Source organism: Rhincodon typus, chromosome 3 (assembly GCF_021869965.1).
Source record: "Rhincodon typus isolate 14 chromosome 3, sRhiTyp1.1, whole genome shotgun sequence".
Taxonomy (NCBI): domain Eukaryota; kingdom Metazoa; phylum Chordata; class Chondrichthyes; order Orectolobiformes; family Rhincodontidae; genus Rhincodon; species Rhincodon typus.
In genome coordinates, this window is record NC_063334.1 from 100,669,010 (window position 1) to 100,694,005 (window position 24,996).

The 24,996-nt window shown below is 43.6% G+C and overlaps 1 protein-coding gene across 3 annotated transcripts in view; it reads right to left on the bottom strand.

Annotated features, from left to right (window-relative positions):
* dmgdh (dimethylglycine dehydrogenase) overlaps nucleotides 1-24,996 on the bottom strand; it is a 184,340-nt gene that overhangs the window by 45,049 nt on the left and 114,295 nt on the right. For all 3 annotated transcript variants that reach the window (XM_048592254.1, XM_048592262.1, XM_048592268.1), the window contains exons 7-9: nucleotides 13,941-14,189; nucleotides 7,973-8,171; nucleotides 3,674-3,843 (exon numbers count right to left, since the gene is read on the bottom strand). In XM_048592254.1, coding sequence (XP_048448211.1) covers nucleotides 3,674-3,843; nucleotides 7,973-8,171; nucleotides 13,941-14,189 — 618 coding nt within the window. The remainder of the gene's footprint in view (nucleotides 1-3,673; nucleotides 3,844-7,972; nucleotides 8,172-13,940; nucleotides 14,190-24,996) is intronic.

A 24,996-nucleotide genomic window follows, 5' to 3' on the forward strand; every position in this document is an offset into this window, starting at 1 on the left:
AGGCCCCTATGATGCTGCTTGGCCTGCTGTGTTCATCCAGCCCTGCACCTTGTTGTCCCTCTTCATCAATAGCTGTTTTGGCCAACAGGACACTTCCAAGATAGTGAAAGTGGTCAATGCTCTCTAAGGCCTCCCTGTAGACTTTGATGAGCAAGAGTTTGCTCCACAATGAACTAGGACACCCATGTCCCTCTGTATCTCAGAGCTTTGCGGCCTCGCATCATTTAGATAATATGTTTCTTTTTTATGCTTCTTCCAAAATGGGCAATTTCACATTTTACCAGATTATAATTGTGAGCTACTGTATTATGTTTTTCTTTATAAACTCACTCACAAGCGCTTTATGTTTACTATACCACGTTTACATTCATTCATTAATAACTCTTTACTAACTCAACTCACAACTGCACTATGTTTACAATACTATGTTTCCATTCACTCACTCATAAAACCACATCAAACTAAATTAAACATTCCTTCCAATCCATTACTGTTTCCTTACAACTTTCAATTCTTATCGGCCCCAAGCTGCAAGTAGCCTTTAGACCTGTTTCTGTACCAAAGGCATCCTCTGAATAAGTGTTAATACCATAACCTACTCAGAGAAATGCTATGAACAAAACAGAAGTTGCTGGAAAAGCTCAGCAGGTCTGGCAGCATCTGTGAAGAAAAAATCAGAGTGAACATTTCGGGTCTGGTGACCCTTCCTTAGAGCAATGCCATCCCCACCATCGTGTCTCCATAACTCATTCAAAGCAATGGAAAGATTTTAGTATTAACTAGCCCTTAGCAACCATCTCTTGGGGCCTGAATAGGTTGCAGAACATCAAACCGTTTCCTCCACTAGTATGTACTTTTTAAATACATATTAAATAGGGCCACTATCCCCTTTAAGAAACTTACTATCAAAACAGCGCTTCTGTGAAACAGCACGAATGAATGTGTAAGAGCTGTCAAGACTGGCAATAGTAAATGAAATCTCACAACCCAGCTGCGGGAGATCAGTTTATTATCCTCTGTACTTTTTATTTAGCGCATGTATAATTTCTCACTTATTTAGATCATATAGGTCTAGTATTTTTACTAACATTACTAACTTTAAAGACAAAGGGACTAACACTTCTTAGTCATGCAAGGTCAGACCAGACAGACATTTTAATCCCATCAGGAGTAACAGCCAGCATTTCGCAAGTGCTTAAACCATCTCCTGTTTCCCCACGATGTCATGTGACACCATAGTGCTAAAACTTTAATGTATGTAAGAACTGTGTATAAAAGAAGCTGCTGTAAAACAGTACTTTGGATTCCATCGCTGCCTCGAACTGTGCTACTGCGAATGTTCAGTTGTTATTGAACACGATCCCACAATACTCCAATTGTCAATCTTTGCCCACTTACCTAAACTCTTTAGTATCCTTATGTCCTCTTCACAACTTACTTTCTTACCCATCTATGTGTCATCTGCAAATTTGACAACCATACCTTCCATCCCTTCATTCCAAATAATTTATGTAAAAGGTTGAGGCCCCAGCACTGATCCCTGTGTCACATCACTTATTGCATCTTACCAACCTAAAAATGATCCACTTATGCCTAGTCTTTCCTTCCTGTTAGACAGTCAATCTTCTACCCTCATATCATGAGCTTTATTTTCTGCAATAAACTTTGATGTGACACTTTATCAAATGCCTTCTGGAAATATAAGTACAGACATCCACTGGTTCCCCTTTATCCACAGCATGTGTTACTTCCTCAAAGAACTCCAACAGATTGGTTAAATATCATTTCCCTGTCACACAACTATGTTGACTCTGCCTGATTAACTTTGAATTACATTCTTCAATAATACCTTCTAAAATTTTTGCAATGATGGGGACAAATGGATAGCATTCTTGCACATATTCACAGTTTTATCAGCTAACTGAGCATTGATCGGGGTACAATTTTGACCCTCTCTGTATGTCACAGTTGCACATTGATAGCAATCACCAGCTGGACCATTGTGGGGCACATCCCAAAGAAATTAGGATTCAACTCTTTGGACTAAATTCTTCAAAAAACTCTATTTGAAGAACATTTGAAGAACAGGAAAACCTGTTCCAGAATGGACTTTTCCAACAAAGCTTACATTGTATTTAAGGAAATTATGTCATGTAAAATGACAGTAGATGCAGTAATGTAATCATGCCATGGTAAATTTAAGATCATAAAACAGAGGAGTAGAAAAAGGCCATTTAGCCCATCAAGTCAACACCACCAGTCAATGAGATCAAGAAATGAGAAAAATATGGGCCATTAACCTTAATCTAATGCTTAGGACTTTGCAAGAAGTAAACTTAAAACGAGCAAGGACACTGTTTAATATAGCTGCACAGACCACCTGTGAGGCTGTGTTACTAAAACCTTTTGAAATTTTTAAGTTCCTTCATGGGATGTGGGTGTTGCTGCCTGGTCAGCATTTATTGCCTATCAATACATGTGCTGCAGCACATTTGGCGTACGTAGACCCACAATGCAGTTAGGGAAGGAGTTCCAAGATTTTGACCCAGTGACACTGAAGCAAACGGTGACATGTTTCCAAGTCAGGATGGTGAGTGACTTGGATGGGAACTTTCAGGTGGTGATGTTCCCATGCATCTTCTCGATGGTAGAGGCTGTGGATTTGTAAGGAGCTTTGGTGAATCTCTGCAGTGGATGTTGAAGATGATAAACACTGCTGCTGCTGGGTGGCTATGGTGGAGGGAGTGAATATTTGTGAATGTTGTGCTAATCAAGCTTTGTCCTAGATGGTGTCAAGCTTCGTGAGTGTTGTTGGAGCTGCACTCATCCAGGCAAGTGGACAGTATTCTATCACACTCCTGACTTATGCCTTGTAGATGGTGCACAGACTTTTGGGAGTCGGGAGGTAAGTTACTTGCTGTAGGATTACTAGTCTCCGATACGTTTTTGAAACCACTGTACTTATATGGCTAGTTCCAGTCTAATCTATTATACCCCCAGGATGTTGAAAATGGGGAATTCAGTGATTGATTAAAGGTAGACATGTCTGGGTCAGTCTCCTATGGAATGTCATCCTTGCCATTGTTGGAGCCATCTGCAAAAAAGCAATTGCCAATTTGTTTGCATAAACTGTCTGAGACAAAGGAAATCCATTGAAACAAATTATAGGAAAAGTTGCTGAAGACTCCTCTTCTGTTTTAATGGCATCTTCATACATTTGACCATGGTAGATTGAAACCCTTTTGGTGATATAGATTGCTTCATAGTGGGCTGATAGCATGGTACCACATGATTGAAGCCCCATGAAGGAATTAGCTTTATCACCTTGTCTGTTTGTTACAGAATGGCAGTAAAATCAAGAAGGCCTCCAGAATGGAAAAACAATATCTCTGTTAATCTGTAATTATTCAGTTCTTCTCACAATTTACAAGACTGTTCAAACTAAAGGCTGTCTACAGGAGAACAAATTATGTAACAACTCCAAATGAACTTCAAGATCAAAATCAAATCATATAATTCTTTCACTTAGAAACTATATAATTCCAGCATACTGTAACCTGTTCTGTTTGCTTGCTAGCATGTGTCTGTTGTACAATCTAGGTAGAACTTTAGACAAATGATCAAATGTAAATATATTGATTAAAATACACCCAATCTCCTTAGTCCTTCTTACCGGCATTATTGAACCCATATGATTCTCTTGCTTTAGCCAATGAGAATTTGGTTGTCGTCCATTTTCCAAAGCGATTGGGATCGAGTTCAATGAGGTCAAAATCAGGCTCCCCATCCATAATCCAGTCGCTAAGATATTTTCCAATCCCACCAGCATGAATGATTCCATATCTGAAAATACATTAAAATAGAAGAGGAATCTTCAGCAGCTTTTTCTGGAATGAATTACAATGGGTTTCTTTCATCTCAGACAGTTTCTGCCAACAAATTGGCTATTGCTTTTTTGCAGATAGTCCCAACAATGGCAAGGATGACATTCCACAGGAGACTGACCCAGACATGTCCACTGTTAATCAATCACTGATATATTTTCTTTAAGATGATAACAATTACACTTTAGGCCTAAACTGTTTAGCTGGGATTTTTAAACTATTTAAATCCATAAGCATGTACGGTGTCCAGTTAACTCAGAAAACATTGACTGGTGAGGAAATACATTGACGTGATGTCAAATGCTAACCCTACCAGAGTATATGGGGACAGATTGCCTAAATAGCATATCAGGCAGATCACACTGATGAAATGTTCTGTCACCAATTCTGGGCACCTTACTACAGTAATGACATCAAGGATTTAGAGAAAATGCATTGGAAATAGACTAGAATAGCCAGTCTGTGGGACTTCTATTACATTGACAGACTAAAGAAGATGAGATTACTCTCCTTAAACAAATAAGGTCAAGGTTAATTTTTAATATTTTAAATGTAATATGCAGTATTCATCATGGGGTACTTAGCATAAAGGTTGTGTTAACTAGTTATCCAGAGTCCTAGTCTAATGATGTGAAGACATGATTTATGGGGTGGTGTTCATGTTGTGATAATGACACTGGACAAATGCACTGGAAACACACATTAAAATCACAGCTGACAACATACTATGCAATGGCACAGCAAGCCACACAGTTATATCATATGATTATACAATTCAAAGCTCAATTAGTCCACTTGGTCTCTCAAGCCTCCTGTTCTGTTCAGTAAGAACATGTTTGATCTGATTATTCCACATTCCTACCTATTCCTGACATTTTTCACCCCTTTGCACATCATGAATCTTCTGTTGCCTTAAAACTTTTCAAAGACTGCCTCTAACACCTTTTCAGGAAGAAAGTTCCAAAGACTCGAGGCACTCTGAGAAAAAAAAACTTTCCTCATCTCTATTTTAAATTGGTAACTCTGTATTTAAGATGTCCCACATGGCAGACTGGTTAAAAAAGTAAAAGCCCTTAGGATACAGGGCAATTGGCCAAATTGGATCCAAAGTTGGCTTAGTAACAGGAAACAAAGGGTAATGGTCAATAGCTGCCCTTGTGCATGGAAAGCTGTTTCATGTGGTGTTTTGCAAGGGTCAGTGTTGGGACCCCTGCTGTTTGTTTTATACATTAACAATTTGGACCTGAATGTGGGGGTCGCGGTTGGAACATTTGCAGACAAAGATTAATGTAGGGGATAGCTGTAAGCTCCAAAATGATACAGGTGGGTTGATGGAATGGACAGGAAAGTGGCAGATGGAGTTCAATTCTGATAAGTGTGAGGTAATGGATTTAGGGAAGTTAAACTATGAAAGGGAATACACAATAAACGGGAATATACTGACAGGGGTAGATGAAGTGAGAGATCATGGTGCGCAGGTCCTTAACAGTAGCAGTACAGGTGGATAAGGCTGTGAAGAAGGCACATGGAATGTTATCCTTCATTGGCAGAGGTATAGAATACAAAAGAAGGGATAGAATGATGAAACTGTATAAGATACTGGTGAGGCCCAACTGGAGTAATGTGTAGTGTTCTGGTCACCACATTATAGGGAGGATGTAATTACTCTGGAGAGAGTACAGAGAAGATTTACTCGAATGTTACAAGGTGTAGAGAATCGTAGGTATGATGAGAGATTGGAGAGGTTGGGGCTGTTTTCCTTGGAACAGAGAAGGCTGAGAGTGACATGATTGAGGGGTTTATAATTGTGAGGGATGGAAATAGAGTAGACAGGAGAACCTGTTTCCTTTGGCAGGGAGTGCAAAAACCAGGGTGATAGACTCAAGATGACAGGCGGAAGAATTAGAGGGGATTTGAGGAAAAACTTTTTTTATGCACAGGGTAGTGGGCTCTAGAGTCTGCTACTTGTGTTAGTGGTCTGCACCTTAAGTGCTGTAAACTGAAGTGCTATGGGCCATGTTCAGGAAGATAGGATTAGAAAGGGCATCTGGGGGATGTCTTTTAGTTGGAATGGACAAGATGGGCCAAATGGTCCCCCTCTGTACTGTATCATTTCTATGGATCTATTTTAAACAGTGACTAGATTCTCCCACAACAGTAAACATCCCTTCCATATCCACCATGTTAAGACCCACTGGAACTCTATGTTTCAACCATGTTGCCTGCTTGTAAACCCAAGCGTATACAAGCCTATTCTGAGCAACCTTTCCTTATAAGGCCACCTGAGCATTCAGGATATCAGCAAACTACCTCCAATGCTTTTACGTCCTTCCTTAAATAAGGAGATCAATGCAAGAGTGTGGCGATACTAGTGTGGTAATGCAAGTTGTCTTATGAGGAAAGGTTGGACAGGTAAGGCTTGTATCCACTGCAGTTTAGAAGAGCGATAGTGTGGCTCATCAGGACTTTTGCTGACTTATGGAAGCCCTCGTTGCCAAACACAAGCTGCTGTAATTTGTAAAATGCTGAGGTTGCACAGCCGATCTGGTGTTGGATCAACTTATCAATGGTATGTTTTTGAGAGTGGTGTTTGCCAGGGTTTGGAAATGCTCAATGGATTCTAGAGTTTCTCCTTCAACATACGTAGGAGGCTTCCTTAGGTTGAAAAGATACAGTTTAATACAAGTTTTATTTTGGCAAAATTATAGGATGGGTGCAGGCTTTTGTATGAAGAATTGAAGACTGAGAGTGCACTGCAATCATCTGTAAATCATAGATCATGTATGTTTGCAGTGGGCAATTTATTTTTGACACAAAGTCACTAAGGGTAAAAGGTATTCCATCTAGATAGCACTTAATACTCACACGAGAAAGCAGTTAATAAGGTGAATAGCCACTGTAAATGATAGCAGTCATTTGTAAATAGCATGGGGGCTATCACACAGCCTTTATCACCACTCTGAGATTGTGAAGGCAACTGTTTCAGTTTTTCCACTCATGGCAGTTGCAGTCACATACAGTGCTGTACAATGCAAATATTGAAATGTGCCACAAGGAAATAATCAATATATAAAAATCTCAACCCTTCCCCCGAACTTATCTTCTACCTTTCCCATTCACGTCAGAAACTCCCTGGCGAAGAATGAGTAGACAGCAAACTTTCACTAGCCTTCTCACGGGAGTTCAGGAATCAACCGTCCTCTTCTGTATATATTTTCAGTCAGAATAGTGTACTTAAGATTCATGTCACTCAGTACAAATTGTCTGGACTTGAGAAAGCAGTCTGCTGTTAAATCAAGATAAATAGAGATATGCCTGACAGTATGATAGATACCTTCCTGTTCAAAGCTTCAAACTGCAAAGCTTTCTTAAGGTCTTACTCTACAAGTTTCAATTCCCTCCTTGCATTCTCTGAGCTATCAGGCATGTTGAGATTATCATGCCATTCTAACTTGTCAAGGTTGTCAATCTATGTTTCAGAGATTTCTCATTTTTAGACTGCTTTTCTGACTTCAACCAATTTGGCCTCTAATACTTCCACTTCAGTTGTTCCTTTCTGCGTAACTCCTGTCACTTTCTCCTTAGTCTCATAGAATCCTGACATTGTCAACATTAGATTCATCTGAGAAATCTCAATTTTGGTCAGCATCTCGTGAAGCTTATCTAAGGATGTATCAGAGCATGTTCATCTCTGTTGTTTGATTGTCTCATGGTTGACTTGCTAAAACTGACTAAGTCATTTTATGTACTCACATTTCAACAGGAGACTAACTGGGCTCAAACTGATGGAAGGCAGGAGTTAAAATCACCTGGATCTCACAATCATGAAGATCCACGGCTCTCTGACTGCCTAATCAATCGCAAGGATGAACACTTAACGGATAGCAACAGATCCAGGAGTTCAAAACTAGAACAGCGAATATTAATTGCCCCTATTCGTTATCAGGCAGGAGCTAATATCTATGCTGTTGAAGATGTGCCAGGATTTTACCAAAACAGAAAATTCCCCTCATTGCATCTGCAGTCATGGATGAATGAATGAAACAATTGACGACGCCTCTTGAAAAAGAACAGAAAATTGTACCTACCCAAAGCCAATAGCCACCCAGTAGTTCCGGACACCCTGGTGTGGTCCAGCCATAGGAAGAATGTCTGGGCTGTATGTGATAGGGCCTGATATGATGTTAATTATGTCTGCTTTTCTCAAAACTGGGACCATCTCCATAGCATTTTCAACATTGTCCATGATTCTATCCAAATCCGATTCAAAAAGTTCCTTGCCAAATCCTGGAACAGACCATGATATAAACCCTGAGTTAATAAACTGCCTGAATTATGGTGAATTCAACACGTGATTAGTGCCAGAGACAAGACCAAATGTTGCTGATAGCTGACATGCTTGTGGCAAAACAAAATGTCTTTGTGCAGTTTATACATTCTCATATTGATGGATCCCAGCAGTAGTCAATTCTCTAAACTGTTTACCAATACATAGTTAAATCAGGATGCCCTTGAGAGTAGGGTCACTATGACTGACAGTGGATCCCAGCTGGTTTGATTTAAGGTTGTCAGCTCAGGTTAGAACCCACGGGAGTTAGTAAGGTTTGAGGATGTTAGGTCAAGTCAGAGTTTCCACCAAGAATCTGGATGGAACTGTGAGTAAAATTCAAGGCAATAAGTGAAATATGGCTGCATCCTTACTTGGAAATATATCACCATTTCTTCTGTATCGCTGAATCAAAATCATGGAACTCCTTCTTCACTCTATCCCAAATCCACCACATACTATTTTTAAATAAGAACTTGCTGTGTTGAACTTGACATTCCTTTGTAATCACTGATTTGAAGACACACTTACCACGTCAATTTCCCCAATGCAAACTGCACAACTTCATCTTGAGTGGCCTTGAATAAATCCTTCACCATCCTTTACAAGCCTCTCCTAAATACATACAACTGAATGTACAGGACAACCGCGGTCCGGGTGCTGGATAAGTGCAACATACATAAGGTTTGTGCCACCTGCCTAGGCTTAAGAAGGTCTAGGATGGGCTGGGCCCTAGTTGCACCTTTGCACTGGCACATACCCCTGTAAGATCTCATATTGTGGATTGAAACAGAATTACAATTGCAGGCCTGTGAGTCATGGGAGTGAGTGACTGGAGAGTTTGATCTCAAATGCAACCAAAAGGATTCTTTGCCAAAAAATTCTTGTGCAGTCAGCACAAGGAAACGTGCATTCTTTCTTCACAGTATCCAATGCATTCCTACTTGTCTTCCGCTAATACCTCTGGAGTCCTGCATGGATTTATCATTGGTTTTGTCCCATTTTCGACTACATGCTGTCCCCATGGCTACATCATCCAAAGAAACCACATCATGTTTCATATATGATCTGACAGCAGCAAGCTCCAGCTCATTACCAACTCTATGACCCTTTCACTACCTCTGTGTTGTCCCACATCCACAGAGACATAAAAACATACAAAATAGGAGCATAAGTAGGCCATTCAGCCTTCTGAGCCTGCTCCTACATTCATGAGTGATCATTCAACTCAATAAACTGTTCTTGCTTTGCCCCACATCCTTTGATATCTTTAGCCCCAAGTGCTGTATCCAACACCTTCTTGAAATCAGAAAATGTTTTGGCCTTTACTGTCTTTTATGGTAGTGAATTCCACAGGTTCACCACTCTCTGGGTGAAGAAATTTCTCTTTGTCCAGTCCTGGATTAGACACAATTTCTTCCAATTAAAGATTCTATGACTTTGAAGCCATTGCTTTCAGGAGCCATGACAAGCTCTATTCCTTCCTGTGAGTTCATCCTTCTTCATAGTATCTAGTTTAACAGACCTTTTGCAGCCTTGGGGTCCTATCAACCCCTAAGCTGAGCTTGCAAACCCACATGCTCCCCATCATAAAGTCCACCTATTTTGACCTCTGTGACATGTGTGTGCCATTATTGCCTTAGCCCCTCTGCCAATGAAATCTTCATCAACACTTATGCTGCATCCGGGCTCACTTTTTCCAAAGTCTTCATAGCCGGCACCCCACTCCAATCAACCTTACAGCTCTTCCCCAAGCTCTTCCTAACCCAATGTCTCCACTCTTCCAGGTTTAACCTCCCTTCCTAGCCTGCCACCTTTCCCCCACAACACCACCCCCGACCCTCGATTCCCAGGTGTTAAATGGCGATGGGGTAGCAAGACAGGAAATCCCAGCATCTGATAAATCTGAAAACTGACGGAAATGGGCCTAGCTTTATCAGATTGTATAGTTATTTTAACAAAGGAAAATACTTGACCAATGATCTTTTCAGATAATATGCAGATGAAGAAAAGTGTGCCAAGGATAGTTCCTTGAAGTAATCCAGAGGCAACAATGTGTATCCAGAAAGAAATACTATTGTTGGAAATGGGTCTAGCTTGATTAGACTGATTAACTAGAGAAATTGAAGTTTTGGTCAAGAATAAGAAGTATATGTCAGGTATAGATAACAGGGATTGAGTGAATCCCTAGAAGAGTATAAAAGCAGTAGGAGTATACTTAAGAGGGAAATCAGGAGGGTAAAAATGGGACATGAGATAGCTTTGGCAAATAGGATTAAGGAGAATCCAAAGGGATTCTACAAATTGAGGACAAAAGAGTAACAAGGGACACAGTACAGCCCCTTAAAGATCAGCAAGGCTGCCTATGTGTGGAGATGGAGGAGATACTAAACGAGTACTTTTGCATCAGTGTGTGGAGAAGGATATGGAAGATAGAGAACGTGGGGAAATAAATAGCAATATCTAGAACAATGCCCACATTACAGAGGAGGAGGTGCTGGATATCTTAAAATGCATAATGGTGGATAAATCCCCAGGGCCTGATCAGGTGTTCCCTGGAACTTTGTGGGAAGCTAGGAAAGCAATTGCTGGGCCCCTTGCTGAGATATTTTAATCATCGATGGCCACAGGTGAGGTGCTGGAAGACCCTTCCGTTCTGAGGAAACATTAAGTCTGATTTTTTTCTCCGCAGATGCTGCCAGACCTGCTGAGCTTTTCCAGCAACTTCTGTTTTTGTGCCGGAAGACTGGAGGTTGGCTAATGTGGTGCCACTATGAAAGAAAGGTGGTAAGGAAAAGCCAGGGAACCACAAACCTGTGAGCCTGACATCGGTGGTGGGCAAGTTATTGGAGGGAATCGTGAAGGACAGGATTTACATGTATTTGGAAAGACAAGAACTGATTAGGAATAGTCAACATGGCTTTGTGTGTGGGAAATCATGTCTCACTAACTTGATTGATTTTTTTGAAGACGTAACAAAGAGGATTCATGAGGGCAGAGTGGTGGACGGACATGATCTAAATGGACTTCAGTAAGGCATTCGACAAGGTTCATCGTGGTAGACTGGTCAGCAAGGTTAGATCACATGGATTCAGGGAGAACCAGCCATTTTGATACAGAACAGGCTTGAAAGCCTGCGACCAGCAGTGTGCCACAAGGATCAGTGCCGGGTCCACTGCTTTTTGTCATTTATATAAATGATTTGGATGTGAACACAGGAGGTTTGGTCAGTAAGTTTGCAGCTGACACCAAAATTGGAGGTGTAGTGGACAGCAAAGAAGGTTACCTCAGAGTACAATGGGATCTTGATCAGCTGGGCCAATGGGCCGAGGAGTGGCAGATGGAGTTTAATTTAGATAAATGTGAGGTGCTGCATTTTGGAAAGGCAAATCAGGGCAGGACTTGTACACTTAATGGTAAGGTCCTGGGGAGTGTTGCTGAACAAAGAGACCTTGGAGTGCAGATTCATAGTTCCTTTGAAAGTGGAGTCGCAGGCAGATAGGATAGTGAAAAAAGCATTTGGTATGCTTGCCTTTATTGGTCAGTGCCTCGAGTATAGGAATTGGGAGGTCATGTTGCGGCTGTAGAGGACATTGGTTAGGCCACTTTTGGAATAGTGCATGGAATTCTGGTCTCCCTGCTGTAGGAAGGATGCTGTGAAACTTGAAAGGGTTCAGAAAAGATTTACGAGGATGTTGCCAGGGTTGAAAGGTTTGAGCTATAGGGAGAGACTGAATAGTCTGGGGCTACTTTATCTGGAGCTATGAAAGCTGAGGGGTGATCTTATATAGCTTTATAAAATCATGAGGAGCGTGGATAGGGTGAATAGCGAAGGTCTTTTCCTCGGGGTGGGGGAGTCCAAAACTAAATAACACAGGTTTAAGGCGAGACAGGGAAGATTTAAACGGGGCCTAAGGGGCAACTTTTTTCATGCAGAGGGTGGTGCGTGTATGAAATGAGCTGCCAAGGAAGTGATGGAGGTTGGTACAATTACAACATTTAAAAGGCATCTGGATGGATATATGAATAGGAAGGGTTTAAAGGGATTATGGGCCAAATGCTGGCAAATGGGAGTAGATTTATTTAGGATATCTGGTTGGCATGGACTACTTGGGCTGTAAGCTCTGTTTCTGTGCTGTATAACTCTATGATTCTAAGACTTTAACTGTAGGAGAAATCGAACAAAGTTTTATTGTGCTGGGACAAACCAGGAGAGATGTTAGAGGGGAGAAATCAGGTTGATTACGATCATGTCTGCATGGAGGCTGAGTTGAACGAGCTGAGATAATACAGCATGAGTGGCCAGATATAACTCCTTATCAAGGTGCAAGTATTTGTTCAACATCAGAGGGAGAAATTGAGCTGGATGATGTTCTGAAGTGAAAGAAATGATCTCAATAGCAAAACAGTTTTGTGGAAAATGCTCATTTTTAACATGCAAAGTCTGGGACAGTTCTGTGTTTCATGATTCACCCAATGAGGCAGCCAGGCTGAGAGCCAGAGGAATGTAGATATTAGCGATGGCCAAAATAAATTGCTTTGTCTTTGCCAATATTAAAATTCCATGAAGTTGGGACATACCGTTTGGGCTGATGAAGGAGGATGAAAAGCAAAGCTTGGTATCATTTATGTGAGAGCTGACTCTATGGCCTATATTTTAAAACACCCTCAGTCAATCCCCATCCAGCCACAGGCAGGTAATGGCTGAAGGGAAGAGAGGGGGTAAAATATCAAGATCAAGCAACACAACTCCACTCTTAAATTTTTGCTAAAATGATTACCGAGGCTCAAACAAACAAGAAGCAGGGGCCAAATTAGTATTTCAAAGTTGCAACTAAATGACCTGACAAAGGCAGTGATCTTTAATAATCAGGCAACTGAACTGAGATGTAAGCAGTTGACTACTGGAGGCAAATGCTAAAGATTTGATCTTGTAGGGACAAAGGAGGATCAGGAGTGATCCTGTCAGGTTTCACAAGAAACCTTTTGATCTTCCGTATTGAATTAATGCTTTAAGAGCAGTGTTGCTTTAAGAACTCCATATGCAAATAGACCAAGGACAAGGATGTCATCGTGTTACCAGTGGCCACAAACACTCCGCATTGCAGCATCGTAGGTTAAAGATATTTTTGGAGATTACTCTGTACTCTATGTCTTCATTTTACGTGTAAAAAAAAAACCATAATAGATCTTATATGGAATCCCTCAGCCCTGATCATACATGGAGCCTCCTAATCCCACACCCTGACCTGCACCCGACGTGCAGTTTGTAATCCCCCCATGTGTCAGTTTGGCAGCTAGAGCTGACAGGAGGTCACTTACCTTGATCAGCAGTAGCTCCAGTCTCCCGCTCGCTGTCAGGTTTCCCAAATCTCTCTTCACAGAAGGACACTTAGATGCCCCTATTATACCATAAAGGCAATGGGCACATGTGCAGTGAGCTGAGGTCACAGCCTTCAGATTTCACTGCCATCCCTGAATCCCCTTCTGCCTGTCTGACTGGGATTTAATACCAAAGCCACAGAAATGAAGAAGTAGATTTCCTTTCCAACTTCAATGCAAAATCTAATATATATTATTCACTAAAAGCAGCATTACCATATCTTTATGATTTGTGCAGAGAACATATTCCCCATAATTACGCTTACCTGTAAAAATATGCAAATATTTGCATGAAATACAACACAAATGAAATACTTTTAATTGAAATTACAATCTCCTCTTTGTACCTGGGGGGACACCATCCGTCAACCAAGACTCCTGTATTTTCATTTTCTCCTGAACTTCATAGGGACCAAACAGCAGACCATCACGTTCTTGCCGCAAATAATACGACCCTTCCAAATCACGGAGAACAGGAAGCTCGTGTTTCAGTGCCTTCACCTCTGGGACTGTTGCTGTGATGACATACTGATGATGGACAGGGATAAGGGGATGCTCCAAACCAATCATATCTCCAATTTCACGAGCCCAGAATCCTGCAGCAAACGCAATAAGGTTTATCCACTCCTTCACCAGAACCAACTTGGTTAAAAAAAAGGCTGAGCAAGCAAATGAAAAGTCCACTTTGAGAGGAGCTTAGCTCACAATGGATACTTATGTACTCTCAAATCAAAAACAAGCTTCAAAATCAGGTTACTAACACTTATGAAATTGCATTTTGTCATTTTAATTCATGTTAAGTCAACTTGGAAACCTTTTTGCAGTTTATAGGGGCCACAACCTCCATTATCATCCATAATATAGAAAAGCAAAACAGCAGCAAAAACACACAGAAATAAAAGGGTGGAGTTAAACAGAAAACAAAATAAAAATTGATTTTCACCTCATTGTCAGAGAAGTGAAAGTGAACGTTATCCATGCAGGATTTGTAGAGAAGTTGGATAAGCATAATTGATTAATATTGATGTGAGACAGATAAAAGCTGCTCCAAGATGAAAAATCTCATTCACTGGAGTTTGGTAGCCAACGGTATCTCCACAGTACCAGGAGGAAGGTTGAGAGCATATGAACAAGAGCAGACCATTCAGCCCCTTCAGCCTGATACATCATTCAATGAGCTCATGACTGATCTGTAGCCTAACTCTGATTTCCTGGCTTAGCTCCTTATCCTCTAATCTTTCAACTGGCAAAAACCTACTGATCTCAGGTTTTAAAGTATTTGTTAGTTATATCTGATATCAGCCTGCTGATATCTGAGAGAGATAAAGCCCATTTTCTACCAACATTTGCTTAAGACTTGTTTCCTAACTTCTCTCCTGAGCAGCCTGGCTCTAATTTTAGCATTATGTCCACTTATCTGAACACACTCCCAACAGCAGAAAATCTTCCTCTCTAACTACGCAGTCGCATTGATTATTTTATGAAGCCAGAGGCAATAACTTAAAGGAGCTGAATTTTGCACAACCTGCACAAGTTCCTGAGATAACAAGGTGTAGAGCTGGATGAACACCGCAGGCCAAGCAGCATCAGGGGAGCAGGAAGGCTGACGTTTCCGGCCTAGACCCTTCTTCAGAAATGGGGGAGGGGAAGGGGTTTCTGAAATAAATAGGGAGAGAGGGGGAGGCGGATAGAAGATGGATAGAGGAGAAGATAGGTGGAGAGGAGACAGACAGATAAAAGAGGCGGGGATGGAGCCAGTAAAGGTGAGTATAGGTGGGGAGGTAGGGAGGAGATAGGTCAGTCCAGGGAGGACGGACAGGTCAAGGGGGCGGGATGAGGTTAGTAGGTAGGAGATGGGGGTGGGGCTTGAGGTGGGAGGAGGGGATAGATGGGAAGAAGGACAGGTTAGGGAGGTGGGGTCGAGCTGGGCTGGTTTTGGGATGCGGTAGGGGGAGGGGAGATTTTGAAGCTTGTGAAATCCACATTGATACCATTGGGCTGCAGGGTTCCCAAGCAGAATATCAGTTGCTGTTCCTGCAACCTTCGGGTAGCATCGTTGTGGCACTGCAGGAGGCACAGGATGGACATGTCGTCTGAGGAATGGGAGGGGGAGTTGAAATGGTTCGCGACTGGGAGGTGCAGTTATTTAGTGCGAACCGAGCGTAGGTGTTCTGCAAAGCGGTCCACCAGCCTCCGCTTGGTTTCCCCGATGTAGAGGATGCCACAACGGGAACAGCGGATGCAGTATACCACATTAGCAGATGTGCAGGTGAACATCTGCTTGATGTGAAAAGTCTTCTTGGGGCCTGGGATGAGGGAGGAGGTATGGGGGCAGGTGTAGCACTTCCTGTGGTTGCAGGGAAAAGTGCCGGGTGTGGTGGGGCTGGAGGGGAGTGTGGAGCGGACAAGGGAGTCACAGAGAGAGTGGTCCGTCCGGAAAGCAGATAAGGGTGGGGAGGGAAAGATGTCTTTGGTGGTGGGGTCGGACTGCAGATGGCGTAAGTGTCGGAGGATGATGCGTTGGATCCGGAGGTTGGTGGGGTGGTACGTGAGGACGAGGGGGATTCTGTTTTGGTTGTTATTGCTGGGAGGGGGTGTGAGGGATGAGTTGCGGGAAATGCGGGAGACACGGTCGAGGGCGCTTTCGACCACTGAGTGGGGGAAGTTGCAGTCCTTGAGAAACGAGGACATCTGAGACGTACGGGAGTGGAATGCCTCATCCTGGGAGCAGATGCGGCGGAGGCGAAGGAATTGGGAATAGGGGATGGCATTTTTGCAGGAAGGTGGATAGGAGGAGATGTATTCTAGGTAGCTGTGGGAGTCGGTGGGCTTGAAATGGATATCGGTTTCTCGGTGGTTGCCAGAGATGGAGACAGAGAGGTCCAGGAAGGAGAGAGAGGTATTAGAGATGGTCCAGGTGAACTTAAGGTTGGAGTGGAAGGTTAATAAATTTTTCATGATAGATTTTTATATATTCCCTATTGCCAATGTCAGGCTCAAAAACAGAAGTTGCTGGAAAAGCTCAGCAGGTCTGGCAGCTCTGTGAAGAAAAAATCAGAGTTAAAGTTTCGGGTCCGGTGACCCTTCCTCAAAGTTCTGAGGAAGGGTCATTGGACCCGAAATGTTGAGCCTGATTTACAGCATCCAAAGTTCTTCCGGTTTTAACTAATGTCAGGCTAATGGGTCACTGTTTTTGCGCTTTCTTTCTTAATTAGTGGAGTTACATTCACTATCTACCAATTTGCAGGCATCATTCCAGCATCTGTAGAATTTTGAAAAGTGATCATCAATGCATCTGTTATCTCCACAGCCACCTTTTTCAACACTCTAGGATATAAACCATGGGATCCTCCCACTCCACCAACCCTGCATCCCCACCACTCTGCCTCCTCACTCCCTCACCCACTGTCACCAAACCCCCCCCCCACCATTCTGCCTCCTCACCTACTCTCACCACCCCCCACTCCCACACCACTAACTATGCACCCCCACCATTCTGCCTCCTCACCTACTCTCACCACCCCCCATCCCCACGCCACTAACCATGCACCCCCACCATTCTGCCTCCTTACCTACTCTCGCCACCTCTCACCCTCACACCACTAAACATGCACCCCCACCATTCTACCTCCTCACTCCCATTGTCAACCATTGCACACCATTGCTAACTACTGACCACAACACCTTCTCTCTTTTGTGTCTTATAAGCACAGCCAGGACCTCACCACCTCATTCCCTCACCTACTCACACTGCACACCCTCCACACTGCCTCCTCACTCCCTCAAAACACTTCACCACCTTTCCCCCAGTTGCATCAAGACTAACAACACCACCCACTTTCATCAAATTATTTCCTCCCTTTCTCTCATTGCAGGAGAAGACAAACCACAAAACAGCAGAGCGAGGCCCTATGGATGGAGGGGTACCTGACATTAGGCTCCTCGCCCCCTCCATGTGAGAAGAGGATCCTGTCCTTCACAGGAAAGGCAAGAGCTGTTCCTGCAGGAACGCTGGGTTATCATATCCCACCAACTGAGTCAGTACCACTGTGACTCTCGCAGGTGCTCCACTGTCAGTGTCAACCATTGCACACCACTGCTAATTACTGACCACAACGCCTTCTCTCTTTTGTGTCTTAAAAGTACAACCAGTACCTCACTACCTTTGTGGAGAAATGCCCGGCTTTACCAAAAGGATGAGAGCACAGAGGCATCAGGGGAAGCATTGGTAAGGCTGCCCTCCTGCACCCACCACCAGCTCAGATACTGACACTTCAGTGGGTAGGTTAGGCTTTGAGAGTGTAGGAGCACGCTCTGGTGAGCACTTCACTACAACATCTCCACAGCTGAGGAAATGCCCCAGGCCAAGGGCACCCGGAGGACTGCCAGAGACCAGATACCTGCTCAGCCCCGGGGCAGGAGAGGGCCCTGGAGTGTCAGCGCTCTGAGACATTGTCCACCAGCACAAGAAGGAACAGAAGCAGCACACAGGGATATGGACAGTAATGGTCCTCATTGCCAAAAAGCCACAGCAGTGCAGTGAGTCATGTGACCCATCTGTCTGTCTCCATGGACAGGTTGGTGGATGCCATGGAGAACCAGGTCCAGCCCCCTCACGGTCTGCTGGAGAGGCATACATAGTTATAATCCATTGCCCCAGGCACTGGTCGTCAGGACCACAGTCATGGTGAGAAAGAATGGAGAACCTGGTCATCACTCCAGCTGCCACTTTGTCACAAAGAACCAGTAGACACCCAGTAGAGGATGAGCCACACACAGGCCCCTCTACAGTCTCCACTCAGGACACTGCAGAAGTGGTCAGGCCCTCGACATCACCCTGTCTGCCCCCTTCCGACCATCCGAAGTTCAAGCCAAGGACAGTCAACTTGTCTCTGGCAAGAAGACCCTCAGTATGTCAGGTCCATGCAGACACAAGTGCCCCTGGGGTCGTCCAACCAAACCTCCAAGGCTAATGGGCTGCACTGCCAGGCAGACTCCCTGCAACACAGCCAGAACGATGTAAAGAAGAGGAAGCAAACAACTTATCAATGGCACTTTGCTGGCAAGGTGACAATGCGGGATAATTATTTTGCACTTTCTTCATTAATTTCACCTGAGATCTCATTGTTTGTCTCTCTCTGTGTAACTCCTACAGCATCAGGCATCACTTCATGGCCGCAGGCAATGTGCCCTGGATGGAGGTCAACGCTGACAGCCTGCTGCATCATCTGAAAGCTAAAGGAACAAGGCCTACTCATGGTATTGTGTGCTGCTGACTGGTCTGGCCCTCCTCTTACAACATCCCTATCTTCTGCAGCCTCTGTATCCAAAAGTGCAGCTATCAATAAGTTGTTCAGCATTATCTGCAGTGGTGAGTGTGAACACCGGCAAATGTGTGAGGCAGTCCCATTGCAGTGCTGGTCGTGCTATACTGGTGGCTGCAATAAAGTGACAGACATTGACTGCCCAGAAGCTATCAGACAGCAATGCCTGGCACCTCCTGTGTGACAGTCCCATGCAATGGTGATCTTATGATGCTAACGCATACATTGGAGCATGTAGCATTGAGTAGACAGTGGTACATGCCCTGGCACAGTACAGGAGATCCAGGCAGGTATTGCTAAAGCAAATTGCCACTTTTTACCTAGTCCCTAACATCTCCAGGGTAAGTGGGCGGAGAGTGAATCATGCTCCAGGGTTAAAGAGAGTGAAGTGTTGTCTCGATGCCTTTTATATATGTTGTTATGAATAGTCCGTATGGATTTGTGAGGGGTAGATCATGCCTCACAAACTTTATTGAGTTCTTTGAAGAGGTGACCAAACACGTGGATGAAGGTGGAGCAGTGGATGTGGTATACATGGATTTAAGTAAGGCGTTTGATAAGGTTCCCCATGGTAAGCTCATGCAGAAGGTAAGGAGGCGTGGGATAGGGGGAAATGTGGCAGATTGGATTTAGAATTGGCTGACCCTTAGAAGACAAAGGGTGGTAGTGGACGGAAAATATTCAACATGGTGCTCAGTTACGAGTGGTGTACCACAAGGATCTGTTCTGGGTCCTCTTCTATCTGTGATTTTTGTAAATGATTTGGATGAAGGAGTGGAAGGGTAGATCAGCAAGTTCGCGGACGATACGAAGGTGGGTCACGTTGTGGACAGTGCGGAGGGCTGTTCTAGGTTACAAAGGGACATTGATAGAATGCAGAGCTGGTCTGAGAAGTGGCAGATAGAATTTAACCCTGAAAAGTGTAAGGTGATTCATTTTGGAAGGACAAACCTGAAAGCAGAATACAGGGTTAACGGAAAGATTCTTGGCAGTGTGGAGGAGGAGAGGGATCTTGGGGTTCATGTTCACAGTTCCCTGAGAGCTGCCGCCCAGGTGGATAGAGTTGTTAAGAAGGCGTATGGTGTGTTAGCTTTCATTAATAGAGGGATTGAGTTCAAATGCCGTGAAGTTATTCTCCAGCTATACAAAAGCCTGGTTCGGCCACATCTGGAGTATTGTGTCCAGTTCTGGTCACCTCATCACAGGAAAGATGTGCAAGCGTTAGAAAAGGTGCAGAGGAGATTTACCAGGATGTTGCCTGGAATGGAGGGAAGGTTGAGAGAGCTACGACTTTTCTCTTTAGAACGACGAAGGATGAGAGGTGACTTGATAGCGGTGTACAAAATGATCAGAGGTATAGATAGAGTAGACAGCCAGAGACTTTTTCCTAGGGTGGAGGTAGCTTTTACGAGGGGACATAGTGTTAAAGTGAAAGGAGCTAGGTCGCAGGGAGACGTCAGAGGTAGGTTCTTTACTCAGAGAGTGGTAGGGGCGTGGAATGCATTGCCGGAGAGGGTAGTGGAGTCGGCCTCATTAGGGGCATTTAAGCGGCTATTAGATAGGCATATGGATGATAGTATAAGGTAGTGGTGGAGGTTAGATAGACCTTAGGTTTCGGGTAAAAGTTCGGCACAACATCGTGGGCCGAAGGGCCTGTGCTGTGCTGTACTGTTCTATGTTCTATGTTCTATGTTAGGATGTTGGAGCCCACAAAAGTCCTGGAAGGTTTCAGAAATTCCCGCCCATAAACTTTGGCACTCTACTGATGTGTTGAATATGTAACAAGATGAGAAGAAAGCAATCACATTGGATACCAGGACCATCGTAAGTAGAAGTTTACTTTTGCCTCCACACTTAGTCTCAAAAAAATAAAATTCCACTCATTGTCAAAACTTGTTTCCCTATGTATTTTATGTCATCTGTAAAGTTGCCACTATACATTCACACTCATCATCCAAGTCATTTGTATAGATCAGAAAGAGTTGAGTCTCCAGCACTTAACTACTTACAGACTCCCTCGCCTTTCTTGTCCGAACCTCCTTAATAATGTATTTCAGCATTTCTCACTGACAGATGTTAGGTTGAATGGCCTAGAGTTCCATGCTTTCTGTCTCCTTCCTTTATTGAGTAGACGGATTAAATTTCCAATTTTTCAAATCACTGGGGTCATTTCAGAATTTGGAAGAGTACAACTAATGTACCCACTAACGCTGCAGCCACATTGTTTAAGACCTTTGGATACAGGCTATCAGGTTCAGAGCACTTGACCGGCCTTTCATCCTAAATGGTTTCCTAGCACTTTTTCTCGAGTGTGTGTGATAGCTTTAACTTCCTCCTTCCCTTTTGCCTGTTGATTTTTCACTATTGTTGGGATACTTTTTCTGTCTTGCACTGTGAGGACAGATACAAAATACTTGGCCAAAGTTTTGCCATCTCTTTGTTTCCTGTTGTGAATCCTACAGTCTCACTCTTTAAGGAACCAATCCTCACCTTAGCTGTTCTTTACTTTTTTTCTGTACTTGCCTAAGCTTTCATTATCAGTTTTCATACTTCTTGCCCGTTTTCTCTCATACAATTTCTAGCTCCTTTTAGTCCTCTTCATCCTTTGCTGGTTTTGAGAATTTTCTCAATCTTTTGGGCTGCCTTTTGTCATATTATAAATCTTTCCTTTCAATTTGATACCATTCTTAACTTCTTTGGTGAGCTATGGTGAGTGCATTCTTCCTGCAGGGAACAGCAGGAACCTTTACAAATGGTTTCTTGACCTCACAAAGGCCTTCGACTCTGTCAACCCAGATGGACTATAGAGCATCCCTTTTAAACCTGACTGCCTGCAGAAATTCATTACCAGTGTGCACCCGCAGCATGAGATCATGCAAGCCATTATCCTCACTGACATCATCGGCGGTCCCACGTAGACAAGGATGACTCTCTTCCACTCGGGGTGAGTCTGTAGGTGGCTGCACAGTCCTCAGACTTCCTCAGACTCTGCTACACTTGGGGCAGAAGGTGGTCATGGGAAGTGGTGGGTGAGGCGTTGATGCGGCAGCACACTCCTTATGTTACTTGTGCAAGTCCGCTAATCAGTGTCATCAGCTGCAGTACGCAGATGATACTTGCGTATGTGCAAACTCATAGGACAAACTCCAGACCATCGTCAGCACGTTTATGGAGGCATATTAGAGCATGGGTCTCACCCTGAACATCTGCAAGATGAAGATCTTCCACCAACCTGACCCAGCTTTGCGGAGCGAACCCCTGATCATCAAGGTCCACAGAAAGGCCTAAGAGAATGTTGGCTAATTCCAATACCTTGGGAGTGTCCTGTTGACCGAAGCAGTTATTGATGAAGAGACCCAGCACTGCCTCACTGACACAGAGCCAACATGAGAGCAAACTGTGGTCAGGCATGGTTGTGTCATCACACCAATGCTCTTCTCCATCTGCTTGGCCAGTGCACTCTGCCTCATGTGTATGAAGCTCTCACTGGACTGCAGCTGCACATCAATCTTCCATTGTCAGTTGGCATTGCCTCCAGTCCAAAACCTTTCTTAAAGCTGCAGAATGCAGACAAAGCTTGTGTATTCGTACACACAGGGGCCAAGCTCCAAAATACTGACGATGCATCATGAGTGTATATAAAAGAATGGACTTGCGGCCAAACACCCAGAAGACAAACGTTTTCTATCAGCCTGCTCCACTGTACAATGTTGCCTGAAACCTGTCATGATCCATGGCTAGCACCAGACAATGTGGATCAATTGCCAAACATTGAGAGCTTTCTCAGCGAAGGCAGATATTGACGGTGACATCCAACATCACCTCTAACGCAGCCTTCAGCCGTCCAAGAAACAGAGTTTGATGAAAAAGACCACAAACTTGGCACCAACAGGGCAGCAGAGTTACCAGCAGTCCTGTATGCTTCAAAGACACAGACAACGTACGGTAGACACCACAAACCCCTTGAGAAATATCACCAGTAACGCTTTCACAAAATCCTCCAAATCCACTGGGCAGGGTAGGCGCTCCAACATCAGTGTCCAGCCTCAGGCCAACATGCCCTGTATTGAGGCACTGGTTATCATCAATCAGCTGAATTGGGAAGGTCACTGCCTCTTTAGCTTACACAAGACTTCCCAAAACAAGTTACCTACTCCGAGCTCTGACATGGCAAGAGGTTACCAGGAAATGCTTCGAACAACATCACTAAAGCCTCCCAGAAAAAATGTAATATTCCCAGCAACTGGTGCTCTTCAACTCCATGCTCTTAATCCATGGTCACCCCATTATACATCAGGGAGCTCTTCATGACCCTGCTCCTAGACCTGGCCAAGGTCGCCATAAGCAGGTTTAGGCACTGGGTGGCTGAAGGGCTCATTCTGTCTGAATGCCTGTCTATCTTTCATGGTTATCTCCATGCCTGAGTGTCCTTGGAGAGGGAGCTTAAATTTCTCACTGGCACAATTGAAGGCTTCTGTGACAATTGGACACCACGAAAGCTGGAGTGCATAATTCATCTTCAACATGATGTGTTAATTTGAATTTTGTTCATTTAGATTTTGTAAATTTGATTTTTGTGACAGCGCCTCTTTAAGGAGCTGGCACCCTTTAATCTGTTCATTTGGTTCAATCTGATTTCATTTGATCGCATTGAATGAAAATGTTTTTAAAGTGGCTTCCCCATGGCCTCATGGGAATCTAGCCCAAACTGGAGAAGCATCAGTGATGGTGCCAACTATCTCAAGCATCTCCAAAAAGTTCCAGACGTAGGGCAAGTGCACACAATAGGAGTGTGCAAAAACCTGTGTATCCTACCCCCTCCATGACCCCACCCCATATCCCCCCCACAACCTTCCCACCTCCACAAGTATCACATCTTCCCCCGTATCAGGGCATGGAAATCCACACTGGACTGTTCAGTCATCTCAGGACCCAAAACTCTGGAGTAGAAGAAAGTCATTTTTTGATATCGAATGATTGCCTAAAAGAGTAAGACTCTTCTCATAAAGTACCTCTTTCTCAATGGAATCTTTTGTTGACAATTCTGAATTATTTCCTTAAGTATCTGCCTCTGCTTCTCCTAACTTTTCACCTATTTTCCCATTCCACTTGCCACCTATACCCTGGTGAATGCCTTTTTTACATCATTTTCAGAATCTGTAGTGGTCTAGTCTGGACAGCAGGCTAATGTTTTGAGGATACAGGTGCAAATATTACCACGGCAGATGATGAAATTTGAATTCAATAAAAATTATGAATAAAATGTAAGTCTAATGGAAACCATGTAACCACCGTGATTGTTGTAAAAAGTCATCTGTTTCACTAATATCCTTTCTGGAAGGAAATCTGCCATCCTCACCTGGTCTGTCTTACATGTGACTTCAGAACCAAAGCAATGTGGTTGACTCTTAGCCTCTGAGCAAATAGGGAAGAACAATAAATGCTGGCCTAACCAGTAATGCCCACATCGCATGAATGAATAAAAAGAACACATTCTGTGAACTCAGTTTTCATGCTTCCTTGGATTGAGTTAGTCACCCACCTATCCCCTGGCTAGTTGATGTGGACCTGGAAAGAGATTTCTTAGATTGTCACCACCTATGAGCAATAGATCAAATCACAGTTCTGCAGTCCTGCCCAATTCAGTTGTGAATGGCGTTGGACAATTAAGCAACTAACTGGAGGAGAAGGCTCCACAAAAATCCCTGTCATCAATTACATGGGAGCCCAGCACAATGTACAAGGGTGAAACAGCAGCAGCCATCTTCAGCCAGAAAGGCCAATCTATCTTGGCCTCTTCCTGAGAATAGCTGCCTTCTAAGCAGTTGATCCAGGAGTTCGAAACCCCTCCCCTACCAGAGGTGTATCCCAGCATATTCGATTAAAATAACTACTGACAGATGCCAGCCCCACTGCCAATTGGATTCATTCCGTGTGATATCAAGAAACAGCTGAAGACACTGGATACTGAAAGGCTATGTGCCCTGACAATTTCCTGGCAGTGGATCACTCAAACCCAGGTTGCTAATAAACCAACCTTGGACACAAATTTTTAATAGTTTCTAAATAATGAACTTTT